General features: G+C 37.9%; 1 protein-coding gene across 2 annotated transcripts in view; it reads right to left on the bottom strand.

The window, feature by feature from the left end:
• Positions 1 to 17711, bottom strand: part of LOC139751493 (uncharacterized) — a 130617-nt gene that overhangs the window by 37508 nt on the left and 75398 nt on the right. For both annotated transcript variants that reach the window (XM_071666951.1, XM_071666952.1), the window contains exons 7-10: positions 16642 to 16761; positions 12592 to 12747; positions 7677 to 7849; positions 2896 to 3081 (exon numbers count right to left, since the gene is read on the bottom strand). In XM_071666951.1, the coding sequence (XP_071523052.1) occupies positions 2896 to 3081; positions 7677 to 7849; positions 12592 to 12747; positions 16642 to 16761 (635 nt within the window). The remainder of the gene's footprint in view (positions 1 to 2895; positions 3082 to 7676; positions 7850 to 12591; positions 12748 to 16641; positions 16762 to 17711) is intronic.

The raw sequence follows: 17711 nt of genomic DNA, 5'->3' as shown, positions 1-17711 counted from the left end.
TGTTCTAAAATGAGATGGATTGAGAGCATAAGGAGCTTGCTTGGAGGAAGAAGGAAGACACCTGAGTAAATTGAAGAAAACAGAGGATGAAAACAGGAAAAAGTGGGGAAGATTGAGTGGAAGTCGACCTAGCATCTATAAGAAAATATTAACCTTTAAATTGCAATATACACCATTTGTAAGTGCACGATCAACAGCACCATATATCAGCAGAGACAACAATGCCTTGCCACTGTTTTAAATTGAGCTCCAAGTATAGCAGTCTCCACCACGGCAAAAAAGGCATATCAAGGATCTATTTTTTCATATTTCTCCAGCATGCATATCTTTAATGTCTTATAAGGAATTAAATGTCTTTTTTTGCATCAGCTGAAACAAAAATTCCAAACCACTATTTTAAATTGTGCTCCAAGTATAGAAGTCTCCACCATGGCAAAATAAGGCATATTATGGATCTATATCATTCATCTGTTTATACTATACTTAATCGCTGTCTCCCACATCAGCAAGATAGCACAAGGGAACAGATGAATGGCCTAACTCGCCCACATACACATGTATATACATAAATGCCCATACACGCACATATACATTTCAACATATACGTACATATACATACACAGACATATACATATATACACATGTATGCATTCATACTTGCTGCCTTCATCCATTCCCGTTGCCACCCCGCCACACATGAAATAGCATCCCCCCTCCAGCGAGGTAGCGCTTATGGATCTATTTTTCATATTTCTCCTGCATGCTTATCTTTAATAAATCATGGGAATTTAACATGTCTTCAGGAGTTTTTTTTTGCATGCCTAGTATACCATTTATAAACCTCAACACTCAACTGTCCCAGGCTTACTCCAAACTTGACCTCCTTACCCTAGACCACAATGTTGATTCACTTTCCCTCTTCTATAGGTATTACTTTGGTTTTTGCTGCCAAGAGCTGATTGTTTGTGTACCTACATCACTAGCTAGACTACACAATACTACATCACATGATTATTGTAAGGCCATCAGCAACTTAAGGGTGGGTCGCTCTGATATCTGCTTCTTTCCCATCACATTTCAGAAGACAGGTATTTCACTTTCTCAAAAATCTGTAAATACTTTCCCTTGTCCTTTCTTTTTCCACCTCATAATTCTCTCTATACTTCAATTAGGGCCTGGCCTTGATGTGCATTTTTGTGACTGGAGTCTTCTACATAAAAAAAAAGTGAAGCCATTTAGAATTGGCAAGAGGGGTCCCTTTTCATTGTAGAATAAAATTTTTGAAATTAAATTGAAACTGATAAGAGTGTTTTACATTTGTGGGGCCTTGTCACTTTGACTCTACGGAGAGAGTTTCATAATTCAGAATTCCAAAAATTTCATGAACAGCAACTGCTGGAACTTATTTCAATAGGGGATCATCAAATCTGAAAAAGAGACACACCCGAAAATCTGGCAACATCTCGGTCATAAGTATCCTGGCTTTGCAAAAGTGCAGCTGTATATAGTTTTTCCAAGTCCTAGAATACGTCCCCAGTCCCAATATTCTGGCACATAAATCAGTCCAGGTTTGGGAAGACACAATGTACATGAATGTGCCTCTTCTTTAGTACAATACCTGAAATTTATTATGTGATCCTATTGCTGAAGAAATAAATATAATGCTTTTATATATGAAAAACATGAATGACTATAAAATACATCCCAACAATAGCCCATGTACTGTCAGAGCATGATATGTCAAGAAGGAACCATCTGAAATCCCTACCCTGGGAACTGAAATACATGAATTTCCAAGGGCCATAATCATAAATCAACTTTCCATCACTGTCTTTACCATACTAAACGACATAAAACAAGTTGGTAACTTCAATTCTGCTTATACTAAAGGAATTGCAGAGTACGATGGGAACAAACACACCTTTTATGAGGCAATGTGCTGTCCAAATGCTGAAAGATAATCAATAAACTTGCATTGTTGTAGTATTTCAACTGGCAAAACATTAGTTTCAAGGCCTTTGTATGACAGGGTGTTCAGTTCAAACAGGGATGATGAAACTATAGAAAAATTACAAAGAAACTCTGCCAATTAGACAAAAAACATACTCACATACTCATGATTAATGTATGCTTATCCTTTCAAACCCATTAGGGATGTTAAAACATAAGAAAAAAAATCCTCTGTTGGCAGCAAGGTCAAATGACTGTCCACAGAGCACACTCTGGATGATAACAAAAATGAAGGTCATGCTTAGTCAAACACCCCTAAACTGTCAAGTTAGTACTAGAGAATAAGACTTCAGCCTCTTCTTCCACCTTCTGAATCACTTAGAACCCACAGGATATGCATAAAATACAAACTGGAGCAATAAAGTATCAAGTACCTTCTTTTCTATATGAAATAAGAAAGGGCTCCATAGCATCTAACACTCCCTAACAGATGCTATGAAGTATATTATACGATCCTGCCTTCTACTTGGAAAACTTAAAAAAGCAGGCACAATGCAAATGGAAGGTAACAACAGGGAATATCTAACTTACCAAAGGAGCAAGGATGGTAGAGGTATTTGATATACAAGTCCAGTTCTTGTAGCATAAAATAAAACTTTCTGGACAAGGCTTAAATAATTACCTAGTAGGATCATGAAAGGCAGAAACTTGTGCCTTCAAATACTATTGTCGAGGGGACAAGAAACATTTGTATAAAACATATTTAAAGGTACTGTTATAAATGAATTTGCATACATAGAAACACTAATACAGAGCAAAAGTAACTTCTCTTGGTAATATTGTCCTTTATATTATGTTCACACACACACACACACACACACACACACACACACACACACACAAGATCAGCATATTTTACAAATAACTGTAATCTGAAGGACTCACCGTGCATGTGTAGACTGCCTGACTCCATTGACACGATCCCTGAGAGAATTATTTTCTTCGGCTAAGACTTGTAATGCCATGATTATATTGTCATGTGCTTCCACCATATGGTCATGGAGACGGGAAAGCTCACGTACTACCTCCTCCCTTTCTTTCACAAGCCGTCTTGCCACACTCAACACTTCTCTGCAGGTTACCATCATAGTATAATTACAAGTAACTTCTTCTGGTACACAATTAAGGATATTCAAAATATATACTAGCACTGGGCTATTTTCTATCACTAATTCCAAATAATCCCTATACTCATTGCTCCACATATATCAGGTTAGTTATATCATAATGACCAATGGTACGATATCCCTTAGTATTAAGTAATCATTACACAGAATTCTTTGAAACACAATTACTATAGGATGTCTTACCCTCAAAGGCAAATAAGTTTAGGTATACGGATGACGTTCTTTGTGTTTGACCAACAAAACAAAATTTACAAACATTTCTCTCTTTACTTAACAACTTAGTACCTTCAATCAAATTTACCGTGGAAGTGGAAAATAATTGTATGTTACCATTTTCAGATTGCATGATCCGTAGGGACAGAAACATGTTTAAGTTTAGCATACACAGAAAACCAACAAATGTTTGTTCTTATACTGCAATTACTCTGCTCAACATGACAGAGTTAAACTATCATCATTCCAGTCAATGTTCCTAAGGGCATTACATATGTGCAGTCCAGAATTTATTGATGATGAGTTTGAGAAGATATATTCAATTGGATCAAAGTTAAAGTATCCTAGATCTTTCATTGATAAATCTCTTAAGTTGGCAAAGAAATCACTCTATAGGTTGAACCCAAACCTACCTGACACCAAGAATCTTTTATTTCTCCCTTTTAATGACAATTTTACATTACTTCCCAGGTTGCTTAAATCCTTTAATGTTAACGTACCCTTCAGCAATAACGATAATATAAAGAATATCTTAATCAAAATCTTGCTATGAGATTCTGCAGGATGCGTTTAAAGAATGCCTTGTAAAAGCTGCGACTAATATGTTTTATGTTGGGCAGACTGAGAAGGATCTTCATGTTAGATTCAAGCAACATAAATATAGTACAAGAACAGGACAAGAATCAAGTACTTTGTTTAACCATGCTAAAAATTATGATCATCGTAATGACTGGAGTAACACTAATTGTTATTAACAGTAACCCTTTTACCACAAGAAATATGAATGAATCTTCTATTACTAAACAAACAAAGAACTGTAACAGTAATAATAGTAAAGGTCTATACAAACTGGATAGCTGTCGCATGCAAAATTCTTAAACAGTTCCTTTTCCTGTCTGTATAATAAAATTTCATGATGTATGGTGCCAGAACCGAACACCACCAACCCAAACACCACCATCATCTGGTAACATCTGTTTACCAATGGTGTCTTAGCTATGTTGCTTCCCTGTTTATCAACTGACTGTTCTACAACTTCTATCTCATTCTTGTATCTCCCCTGATGATGAGATCAATAAATGAAAGTGCACTTAGGAACTTATCATGTTTCATTTCCCTTGTGGTTATCGGCAAATACTAGCTCACACACACCACTATGACTTATTGCAATAAAAAGAGTGTGGTTGAGAGCAAAAGAGGAAGTGTTGAAATGGTTTGGACATATGGAGAGAGTGAGTGAGGAAAGATTGACAAAGAGGATAAATGTATCAGAGGTGGAGGAAACAAGGAGAAGCAGGAGACCAAATTGGAGGTGGAAGGATGGAGTGAAAAAGATTTTTAATGATCAGGGCCTGAACATGCAGGAGGGTGAGAAGCATGCAAGAGGCTTGTGTAAGATCATACCAATACAGACTGGGCGAAGAATGTCAAAAGCTGAGAGTAAACAAAACTAGAGTGGCTGAGGAATGGGAGGCATTCTGGGAAGCAGCAATTACATATTCAAGATTGTGCTAATTGGAAGGCAGTATGTGTGCATGTGAGAAAGGGAAGAGATTGGTGAGATGAGGAAGTTAAGCTGTTAGTGAAAGAGAAAAGAGAATAGTGTGGCCTTTCTCTGCAGGGAAGGAGTGCAGTTGATTGGGAGATATGCAACAGGAAGTGGTAGATCAAAAGCAAGGTACAGAGTTGAATAAGAGGGTGAATAGGAGTTGAAATATTATGTGCAAATTCTAAATGTAAGACTAAAGAAGGGAATCAATCAAGGAAGCAAGCTGTACCTGTAAGGGCCGATATTGGCGGACTGAGCAAGCAAGATGGGAGGAGGTGGTCTGCCAGTCTCCTTCTAAATACATTAATATCATTCTTTCACATTTGTGGTGAGCAATAATAATAAAGGAAGCAAAATCAAAGTTGCTAGCTGTAACAGTCTGTATTAGGAGAGCAAGAGCAAGCAAGGATGGAGAAAGGGAATAATAAATGGTAGTGTTTACCCTCCTGCCTGCTATTCCACTGCCCACCACCAGTCCATCACCAACTGAAGTTTCCCTTTCAACCTAATTCACTGGATTAATTAACTACTTTTCATAAAACAGGTTATCATTTTCATTTACAATAAAAGTAACGGATTTCATAACTGAGAAAATGACTCCACATTCATGACAAATATTTCCAGAAAAAACGTTACGTTAATTTCTTTTGTAATGTATTTATACTGAAATGAAGTATCAATTAATGCAATACATTACTATAAAAAATTTCAAACACAAGAATTGAGGTTGTACTGTATAACAAGCATACGAGGAGGAATAGCTCAGAGCTGGAGGATACTTCCTCATTACCTACCTTCCTTGCCAACACCAACTAAAGTTTCCCTTTAACCTTATTCATGGGGTTAGCTGATTACTTACTGTAAAGCACACTGCAATTTTCTATGAACTATAAATGTGGAGGATTCCATATCAGAGAAAATAACATTATGTAAGTTCATTCATGATGCAGTAATGATGTTTACATTTTTTTTTATTTCATTTCTTTTCTTATTTGTCTATACTGAGATAAGATACCAATTTGCATAATTCACCCATTTCAGGTTGTATCACCACCATAAGTTGGAGGAATGGCCCAGTTGTGGAGGTTACTCCCTCATCACCCTACTCCCATGCCACCACCACCAAAGTTTTCATCTCAACTTCACTCTTGAGGCTTACTGAGTACTTTCTATATAACAGATTATCATTTTCATTAGTTTAATTACAGATGTGGTGGACTCCATATCAGTCAGTAAGCATTTCAGAAGTTAATTCATGATAGAGCAGAGACATTTCCCAAAAAATCATTTAAATATTTCTTTTATAAAAATGTAGTGATCTGAATTATCAATCTGTATAACATATCAATATGAATAATTTTATATCAAGAATTTGGGTTGTATATCCATCATAAGAGAAAGGAATGGCCCAGTGGTTGAAGTAACACTCCTCACCACCTACCTCCCTTGCCATCACCACCTAAAGTTTCAGCTTATACTGCATTCAAGAAGTTCGGTGTTCACTTTCATGAAACATAATATAATTCTTATTAACTATACATAAATGTGGTGGATTCCCTATCAGTGAGAAAACAGGTATTGCAAACCTGTATTCTATATACTTTGTGCCATCTTCTGTTGTATTTTCTATTCCTTTATATATCTTGTGCAAATTGTAGGAGCTGGTAGGCAGCCAATGGCCAAGGTAACTGGAAGGTTAGTGATGCCTCTTAATGGTTGTCAAGTTGCACTCCTGTGATCCAGGTAGCTGTCTATTCTTTCTGCCTTACCAACATGTGGACTAATAGCATTCTGTACACAAACATAAATCTCTCCTTGTCATACATAACATATGACAACACTTAATACACAGCTAATTCTTGATAACTCTAGATTTTCATGCAGTGAGCACTATGTGCTAGCCCTATCTTTCAGCAAAATGTTAGGAGGAGTAGATAAAAGTAGTAGGCAGGAACATTAAGTAAAAACATTGGGTAGAAGTAGTAGGTAGGATCATTATGCAAGAGAATTAGGTAGTCATAAGTAGGAACATTAGGTAAGAGCCTCTGCAAACACTTTGCTAGAGTTGCCCTCTGCCAGAAGGCCTGTCAAGGGTAAGGGAGCACTAAAGGCTAAGAAGTGGCACTAGAGTTCACTAGTTATGGAGGCACTATTGCCAAGGCCACCCCCTTGAAGGGGTTCCAGTTGGGAACAGGTGTCAGAGATAAAGATAGATATAGATAGATAGATAAACTGAAGATGTATGTTTCTAAACTATCATAGATAAGGCCTTATTTATGCACTACATATCTCATTCCATGAAAGGTGTGATACCACATAGTCTATCTTCAGAGGAAAGTTAAGTGTGCTATTCAGTGAAACAGTGAAGATGGACAGCAATTAAAGTCAATCCTCTTGACAATACAATCATCTTAATTATGATACTGCTGTGGCTGAACATTCTGAGATTCTCTCCTGTACTACTGAAATGAATAGCTACTCATGGTCTGATCAAAATCCAATTGCTTTTGCAAGGATAGACATTAGAAGCTGAAGCAAAGGACACCGGAGATTGATACAGGACAGAGAAATGGGTAATACCAAATCTTCAACCCATGGAATGGGCAGGGACTCAGAAAACTGATATAAAATTCTGACATACGTAAGTCCTTATTTCAAAGTAAGGATCTTACCTCTCTGGGTTAAGTTCTAGTCAGAGAAAATCAATTAACTACTTTAATAGTCCAAAGAAGTCACAACTTTTCAATGACAATAATACCAAAGGTACAAAACCTTACTTGAAGTTAATTCTGAGATCATGGTTGTCTGCCATTGCAGCCTCCAATTCAGCTTCTCTTCGTGTGAGGTCAGTAGCCAAGGCAAGACCAGACTCGTGGACACACAAGTATTCTGCACAAGCCAAGTGGCCACGAACCACACAAACTTCCCAAGCCTTCTGTCCCATGTCATTCTGAAAAAACACTGATATTACTTCTGGATGACAAGAACTGTTGCCACATGCTAACTAATATGAGGAGGGCTAAAAACTAAGCAAAAGGAACAATTGTAGCTTCTAGCAACTGAACTATTTAAGAGTCAAAATTGCAACTGCCTATACAAAAACAGTAAGATGAAGTATTGTAAGGTGGCTGGAGAGGATAGTATTGTGGCTGAATTCCTGAGAAAGGGGTGACTGTGTTGTGGATTAGATAATTAGGATTTTCAACACATTTATTGATCATGGTGAGGTGCCTAAGGATTGGCAGAGTGCATTTACAGTGGAACTGTAAAAAGGCAAGGAGGACAAAGAAGCTATGGTTTCTGTGCATTACACATGACAGCTCAAGTATGGATGTGAACAGATGTGGCCTTTCGTTGTTTGTTTCTTGGCACTACTTCATTAATGCAGGAAGGTGTTGATCAGGTGTGAGGGAGAAGAAAAGAATGTATATATTATCATTTTTCTTTTCTTTTCAGCATTTATGCTGTTTCCGGTAGGACAGGGTGGCATCAGGAATAGATGATGGTGAACAAGTATGAATACGTACATATTGTATGTATGGATCACGGTGAGGTGCTTGCAGATTGGTAGAATGCATGTACAGTGCCACAGTATAATGGCAAGGGGATAAAGGTGAGTGTTCAAACTACAGAGGTATAAGTTTATTGAGTATACCTGATAAGTTGTATGGAGGGTACTGACTGAAAAGGTGAAGGAATGAACAGAGCACCAGAATGGGTAGGAGCAGTGTGGTTTCAGAAGTGGTGGAGGATGTGTGGATCAGGTGTTTGCTTTAGACAATCTGTTTGTCAAATATATAGAGAAACAGATGATTTGAATGTGGCATTTAAGGATCTGGAGAAAGCAAATGATAGGATTGACAGAGATGCTTTGTTGAAGGTCTCACAAATATACACTGTGGGAGGAAAACTGTTAGAAGCAGTGATAAGTTTTTATCAAAGGTGTTAGGTATGTGTACAAGTACGAAGAGAAGTGGTTCCAAATGAAGGCTGGTCTATGGTAAGGGTGTGTGATGTCACCAAGGTTGTATAATTTGTTTGTGGATGGGGTAGTGAGGGAGGTAAATGTGAGTCTTATATAGAGAGGCAAGTATGCCCAGGAAGTGAGTTAGTTGTTGTCTGCTGATGATACTGCACTGAAGGCTGATTTGAATGTGAAACTGCAGAAATTGGTGACTTAACTTAGAAGAGGGTGTGAAAGAAAGAAGTTGTGTATAAATGGGGATACAGGTACACCACCGATTTTCCGACACTCTTGGTTCCAAAGCCTTGCCAGATTAACCATTTTGCCAGACCAACCATGGTCACATAAAAATAATTCATCAACACACCTCTAACCCACTAATTATACATCTCCCATGTGTCTAAAGTATACCATGGACTGCTAGAAATCTAAATTAAAAAAATATTAAATGTTTTTCTAATTGTCATTTGATTCTTGGAACTGCTGTCTGCATAGAATTTCAATATTTTCTCCCTTTGCTTCTTTATATCATAAACAGTTGATGAACCAATACTGTAGATGTCACACAGCTTATGCACCAAAACACACGGTCCATTTTTTCAAGTCCTACTTTATCTTGGATCGATATGGACTGGTGTTTACGTTTGACACCAAGACTGGCACTCTCATATGTCTTAGAAGCCATAGCTAGGGTTAAATTTAAGCACAATAAGCCAAGAATCTCAGAGAATTGCCGTATCACCACCACCAAGTGCATCGTAAAGAATGTAAATAAGCGTGTCCTACACACAACGCCATCTGTGCCACCCAGTAAACTAGTATGGTGGCTGCGGTAATTTCAAGTTCCATAATGTAATCCAGTCCGGACGAGGTGCCGAACCATCAGGTGCCAGAAATTTGGTGGTGTACCTGTACAATCAAGGTTATTAGGTTTAGTAGAGTTGAGGGTCACATTAGTTGGGGTGTGAGTGTGAATGGAGAAAACTTTGAGAAAGTGAAAGTGAGTCATAGGGTGGGCGAGAAACAGATAATTTTGGGAACATTGAAGAATGTGTGGAAAGAGGGAATGTTATCTGGAACAGCAAAAATAAGTATGTTTTTTAGTATAGCAGTCCCAACAACATTATATGGATTCGAGGCATTGGCTATAGATGAGGTTGTGCGGAGGAGGTGGATGGGTTGGAAATGAAATGTTTGAGGACAATGTGTGTTGTGAGGTGGCACTACCTCACATGAGAAACAGCTGGTATAGAGCTCTTATAATGCACAGGAAACTGGCCATTACCTAACAGGACCTCAGGTTATGAAGTGCAGTCATGAGTTTGTTTGTGTGAGTGGTAGAATGGGTGAAATATAATACTTTGAGTGGGGTTGGGCATGTAAAAAGAATGCAACACTGTTTGCATTTTTTTTTCATACATATTCATCATTTCCCGCATTAGCGAGGTAGCGTTAAGAACAGAGGACTGACCCTCAGAGGGAACATTCTCACTAGGCCCCCTTCTCTGTTCCTTCTTTTGGAAAAAGTAAAGTGGGAGGGGAGGATTTCCATACAGAGTGAATTAAAGGGGTAGGTGTGAGTGGAAGACCACCTGTGACTTAGGCAAATAGGGTGGAGGAATACCGGAGGGAAAGAAACAGAGGAAGAATGCATGGAATAGTGTATGTGAGGGAGGCATGTAAGGGCAGGAATAAGAACTCTTTTGCTGTGGCCACCCGTTAATGGAAATTCCCAGAGGAAACAGGCATCAGAGATATAGATAGACAGATAGTGTAGGAAAGTCAAGGAGTAATTATTCTGTGTTTTCAGTGTGAAAGTTATATCTTGGGCATGACTGGTTCTGTGATATGTTAAATCTGTTTGTAGTGTTGCAGAGATGGGTGGGGTCCAGAACACGGTAGGAAAAATTACACCCTTAAATCAGGGTAGTGCAGTTTTAGATGTGTGTATGTCTGATAGGGTAGACTAAGACTAGGTTGGGAAAGCAGTTGTTCAGTGCTTGCCATGTCATCACTATGTGTATGTGCTTAGTAGATGTCATGTTTGTTGGGGTAGGGAGGATCTGTGAGTACAGATTACTAATGTGTGAAGCATGGGTAAATTCTTTTGTTTCTACCTTGGGGTTGGTTAAGGTGTGATTTAGGTCAGAGGGGTCTTGGGGCAGTTGCAAAAACGTAAATGCTGAATATATCCAGGTAAATTCATACTGCGAGTATTCTAGTTTCATTGTTCTGGTAACAAGAGTTTTCACTGTTCTGGTGATTAGTGTTGGTCGTTACAAAGATGCAAGTGATTGTTTTAAAGGCCTTGTTCTGGTTAGTTTACAGTTTTTTACATTTGCTTTTATGTGGTAAGTAAACCATAGTTTACCATGGGAAGACAATTCATTTGTGGAGAACAGTAAGGGATTCTTTTTCCAATCAAAAGTGGCACCAGTAAGTGGGTGTTCACTAAGTTTTATCGGAAAGCAAAAATGGGTATGTTTGAAGGAATAGTGGTTCCAACAATGTTGTATGGTTGCAAGGCGTGGGCTATGGATAGAGTTGTGCGCAGGAGGATGGATGTGCTGGAAATGAGATGTTTGAGGACAATGTGTGGTGTGAGGTGGTTTGATCGAGTAAGTAACGTAAGGGTAAGAGAGATGTGTGGAAATAAAAAGAGCGTGGTTGAGAGAGCAGAAGAGGGTGTTTTGAAATGGTTTGGGCACATGGAGAGAATGAGGGAGGAAAGATTGACCAAGAGGATATATGTGTCGGAGGTGGAGGGAACGAGAAGTGGGAGACCAAACTGGAGGTGGAAAGATGGAGTGAAAAAGATTTTGTGTGATCGGGGCCTGAACATGCAGGAGGGTGAAACGAGGGCAAGGAATAGAGTGAATTGGATCAATGTGGTATACCGGGGTTGACGTGCTGTCAGTGGATTGAATCAGGGCATGTGAAGCATCTGGGGTAAACCATGGAAAGCTGTGTAGGTATGTATATTTGCGTGTGTGGACGTATGTATATACATGTGTATGGGGGTGTTTTGGGCCATTTCTTTCGTCTGTTTCCTTGCGCTACCTCGCAAACACGGGAGACAGCGGCAAAAAAAAAAAAGAAAAAAAAAATGTTGATGTTTGAGGTGTGTGGAGTGAGTGTAATGTACCATACATGAAAACTTTAAATAAGTAAAATAATCTTGACATGAAGAAAAACAGACAGTGACACTTGGAAGACTGAACAGAATACCACATGGAAAGAATTAGTCACAAAAGAAATAAAATACATGGGATAGGCTTGAGAAGCTGTATCTTCCAGAGATAAGAATGATTTCAAAGAGTACAAAATACAGTATTACTCTGTATGGACGAATGAAATATAACTCTACTCAGCTTAATTCAAGCTGTGGAAATATGATATTCAGTGACTGAATCTGCCTTCTACTGAATCTAGCTTCATACCTTTCCCATCATCAAACCTAAACCTCTAAATACATGTTAGACTGGAAAAATCTAGATGTTATATGGACAGTTTCTTTATCTCACAGAAGTAATTTTTTCATCTACAAATTGGACTCTTCCATTTACACAGAAAAATTCTTACATCATTCATTAACAATAATCTTTAAATCCTTTCTATTCTAAATACTAGCATATAAATAAATCAGAAATCTTACTTAACAAAGAAAATTAGTCAAACTGCTTACTGAAGATAAATTTTTGAAAGCATGCAGAGGAGTGGATGTCTACCTTGAGCGTAACATCAGCTCCATGTTGTAGTAAGATGGAGCAGACTCTTGAGTTACCAGTTCGAGCAGCAAGGTGGAGAGCAGTGTTGCCATTGTGGTCTTTGTTGTCTAGTGGTACCTCATGTGCCATCATGTACTCCACCAACCACCCTACAACCTGCATTATATAAAGAGAGGTTACTATGCTATATTCTTTTAACAGCTATGGAAAATGAGACATAAATGGAGCTATACCTATGATGAGACTGGAGGAGGTGATGCTGGAGATAACATTTGAGGAAATCAAGTATTAAGAAATAATCTAATAAAAAGTGAAATAAGATAAGATGCCCTGAGTATATACGCCAACTATGGACATGAGAGCATAACCAAGGTGGTAAAAAGTCCTCATATATGATGTGAGTGATAACTCGAAATATGGGTATTGTGACACAGAAATGGGAGGATGAAGTAACTGCATGTTTTGATAGATACAAATGTTTAAAAATATTAAGCAAAATCATTTGGGATTAGCCTATTTAGTGACAGCCAAGGTATAAGGTACAGTATTATGAGTATTAAGATTACTTAATACATATGAACAAAATAAAGATGTGAAAAGAAGCGGCAGCAGTAGCAACTTGACATTTATCATGAGACTGATTGTTGTGAAAATGCTGAAAAGCCAAAACAAAACTGAAAAAAAAATGTCAGAATCTAAAGAAATAGACCACAAAGATACTGAAGAAGAGAAAAATGTGGCAAGGTACATAAAATCATTATAAGTCATGAGAGGATCCAAAATATTATTGCATCAAATAAACTGAAGGATGCCAATGTTGTTGTAGAGCTGAGGGATAGTTTCATTGTACATGTGGGTGTGGGGCAAGGCTGTGATGTCAATGTGGCTACGGAACATATAAATGGAAGAAGTAATATGAGAGATAAAAGCAAAACTGGGGAAAATGCAGAGCGTGGTGGTTAAGTATGGTAGCTAGTGGCATGCCTGTTTGCAGATGATAATGTTTTATTTGCTGAAAGTGAAGAGGAGTTGATGTGTGTAACAGTAGGGAATTGAAGGTTAATGCAAGTAAAGTAAATTAATGGTGTAGGAAAGTAAACAGAGTAAAAGGATAGATTTTGCAAGGCCCTGCAGAATGAGAGAAGAAAGTGTCCAAAATGTGTCATAGAAATGGGGGAGAAAAACCAAAAAAGGTGAAAGAATTTAAGTTTTTGTGAGCCATCTTGTGTAAGCTTGGTGATATGCAAGGAAAGGTAAGGGAGGGAGCAGTACAAGGTGGAACTCAATGGGTCCCATAATAGAATAATGAAGGGAAGTGGTTCAAGTATGGAAGTGAAGAAAGGACAAAGGGACAGCATAGTCCTCCCGACCCTGACCTATGCAGCCAAAACATGGACATGGGATGAATCAGACAGTTCAAGAATCCAGGCAATGGCAATGAAATATTTGAAAGGAGCATGTGGTATGACTAGATGAAATGAAGAAAGTAATGAGGGGGGTGTACAAGAGATATGATAAGACAGGGAATGCAAAGGGAATGAATTGTGGAGTGACAGAAAGGTTAAATGTAACACTTTGAGGTGGTATGGGCATGTGAAAAGAATGCAAGACAAGGAGTTCACAAGATGAGTGCATGATAGCATGATTTTAAGGAGTTGGTATGAGAGGAAGACCACCTGTGACATGGGGAAGAAAAGTGAAGAGTACTGGAGAGACAATGAAAGAAGAATTCATACAATGGCATCTGCGAGGGAGGCATGTAAGGACAGGGATACATGTAAACTTTCTCCATGGCAACCCTCTCAATGGGAGTGGCTGAAAAAAATGCGCATATAGATAGATAGGTAGATAGATTTGATGGCTGTTCATTTTAAACTTGGTGGACCACTGGTATCATAAACCAGGGATCATGAGATCAAATATAGCAGAGGGTGACTAATTCACTTTCCTAGTACAGTGAGGTCATATTTTTCATGAAACATAATTCTAGGATGCTATCACTGTTTGGTAGCTGTTCTGTGACATCACTGACGATGGTAGGGTTTGGAGGATGCCTGTTATGAGTCGTCCACCCTTAACTTTGTTCTCTGTGATTTCTTACAGTTGTGTAGTTATGGAAACCTTAAAAAGGTCAAGTAAAGTCTGTGACTCCATGAACAGTTCAACATTTTAAAATAATTTAAAACTATGTCCACAGCTCATGAAACAACACAAAGTAACAGACTTCACTTATATTGTTTATTCATTTCTATGATCAGTCACTTCTATAAGTAGTAAATTAACTGTTTACAAGACATAATAAAATAACTAGTCTCTAAAATGAAACCCTGAGTCAGTTCATCTGCACCAGGTCTGGTTTGGTGACATACCAAAACAAGTGACATGGTATATGTAAAATATAATCATGCATATAAAGATCTACCCTTTCTTTAATCTTACAGTGATAAGGGTATTAATAAACTGAACTACACACAATCAAAATCTACTTCTATTTTCTGTAATCAATGATCACAACGTACGGTCTGTCACTGACTAATGCTTGTCAAAGCTTAGTAGAAAATTAAGGTGATCAGTGATCAAGCTAACAGCTGACAACCTGGGATCTCTAAAATATAAACATTCTCATTCTCATCCTTGTATCAAATCATCAAATCCTTTTTTCATAAACTTAAAGCAAATTATCTATCTAACCTGAGTAAAAAATTAAAAACTTCAGTTTCTCTAAGGAAATTTCTTTTAGCAACTTATGAAAAGGTTTGGCTACAGAAATAATCCATTTTGCTGACTAGCTTAGGCCCAGCACACATATGGCCTGACCACATGAAGAGGACCATCCTAGATGCCTTCAGAGATCCCACAGTTCATGTGATTTACAAACATAAACATAACTGGGAGATTTTTTTTTTTTTTCCAAAAGAAGAAACAGAGAAGGGGGCCAGGTGAGGATATTCCCTCATAGGCCTAGTCCTCATCCTCTGTTCTTAACGCTACCTCGCTAATGCGCGAAATGGCGATTAGTATAAAAAAAAAAAAAAGAAAACTGGGAGATTCAGATAAGTCCTTAAAACTTCTAAAGCTGGCCAAGTGGGCTAAAATAAAAGACTTAACTATTGTCATTTGAACTCACTGCTCACATCAGAAGCCCTGCCAAACATCTGTTTTCATAATAAAACGCAACTGCCTCTGATGTTGCCAACTTATATCTGTAACTTTCAAAAAAATGGTGCATGGACCAGTTAAGCACCCAATGCTGGCTGCTAAACGTCCAACTGACATCATATAATGATCAAACACAACATGCTGATAAGTACTTAAAATATTCAACATACTTTGATAAAGTTCACTTATCTTGAAGAAACACAAAGAAATGTTGCCATGACAATAACTCTGGGGATTAACCATCAAAATTTTCGCCCATTTCTCCTAATTTGTGCCAAAGATTCCATATTTGACTTTTTTGGGAAAATATCATTGGTTGAACAGGTGTTGAAACCAAACAAGCTACTAAAACTTGAAAAGTGCCTTTGTGTCCTTCATACCATCAATCAACTTACCATGTCTCAGGGCTTCAAATTCTAAACTAATTTGGATAAGAAAAATAAGAGGCCCTACTTTAAAAGAGGAAAAATATAAATGTTCTGGTATTCCTCTAATTTGCACCTATTAGCTGGATGAAGCTATCTTTTCCCTCCTGAATCTGACATGAGTTCTTGATGACTCAAGTAGCACCTGACATGGATGGCTGGAATCTGACAACAAATGAGTACAACTGGATAAGTCTGGCATTCCTCCATTTGCACTGGTAGGATAACCGCAACTTTCACCAAACAACTCTATCTCTGATTGGTCAGTGATGATAGGAGAGCTTCTGACAACCACTGGACTAAGGATGGTTGATCACTTTGTTTATTAATTCTACTTTCACTTAACAGTTGCCAAAGTTGCTGTTACTGGCATGTTGCACATGAGCTTGTTGTCAATACTGTACAAAAGTGTATGCACTGAAACTAAGAAATAAAACAGTCTAACATTACCAAAATGAAAACTGACCTCTTCTTGGGCATACTTTGCACCGATGTGTAAGAGCGATCTTTCACCATCCTTGCAACGCACCTTGTCCCTCACACATGTATTCTCCACTAGCCACTGCACCAGTCGCAGCTGCCCATACTGTGAAGTGTAAGACATTGAGAGAGGTAAAGTATAAATGGTGAATAAAGTCAATCCATACTAATCCCTCACCAGCTAATGGAAGCTTTCAGTGGGTCAAGGTGACCAGCAGAATGCTGCAAGTTCTGTTCTGGGACCATTACTCTTTCTGAACTACATCAATGAATTGCCTGGACGTATGGACTCCTACCTTAATATGTATGAAGACAATGCAAAGTTCATGAAGGAAGTGAAAAGCAAACATGAGTGCATTAGCTAACAAGGGGACCTAAACAAACCTCAAAATTAATCTGATACATGGTTGATGAAATTCATTCTTATTAAATGTAAAGTAATAAGGACAGGAAAAGTAATAGAAGGCCTAAATATGAAGAAGAAAGCTTCATGATCGTGTGCATCAGAAGGGTTTGGGACTAATGCCATCCCTAACCTCTTGCCAGAGTCTCACATTAGGAGAATTTTCAAGTATATGGAAAAGGAAACACTTAGCAAACAGTTCATTTCCTACAAAGATCAGATCTAGAACACGCTTCTCAAATTTCTTCAATGCACCTAAAATTACACAAACAGATTACAGAGATGGTCCACAGGAGGGCATTTAAGACAGATTAGTTGCAAAGAAAGGTTAGAAGCCTTAAATTTGCCTACCATGGAATAAAGAAGAGTGAGGGTTGACCTGATCACAACCTTTACAATTTAAGCCAGATTGATGATGGAGACAGTGAAAAATTCTTCGAAAGATTTAGGGATAAGAAAGCCAAAAGACATAGCATTAACATGAGCATGACATTTGTTAAAAAAGACGTAAAGAAATATTTCTATGGTATAAGAGTGGCGGACAAAATTAATTAAACAAGTGAAGACAAGGTTAATTAAAAAATTACATAAATTTATGTTATAATGATACAAAAAACGTTCAAGAGATGGAGCCCTGCAAGTGTAAAATCCCA

Source organism: Panulirus ornatus, chromosome 11 (assembly GCF_036320965.1).
Source record: "Panulirus ornatus isolate Po-2019 chromosome 11, ASM3632096v1, whole genome shotgun sequence".
Lineage (NCBI taxonomy): Eukaryota > Metazoa > Arthropoda > Malacostraca > Decapoda > Palinuridae > Panulirus > Panulirus ornatus.
Note: the sequence above shows the minus strand (reverse complement) of the source record. Positions and strands in the feature narration are given on the sequence as shown.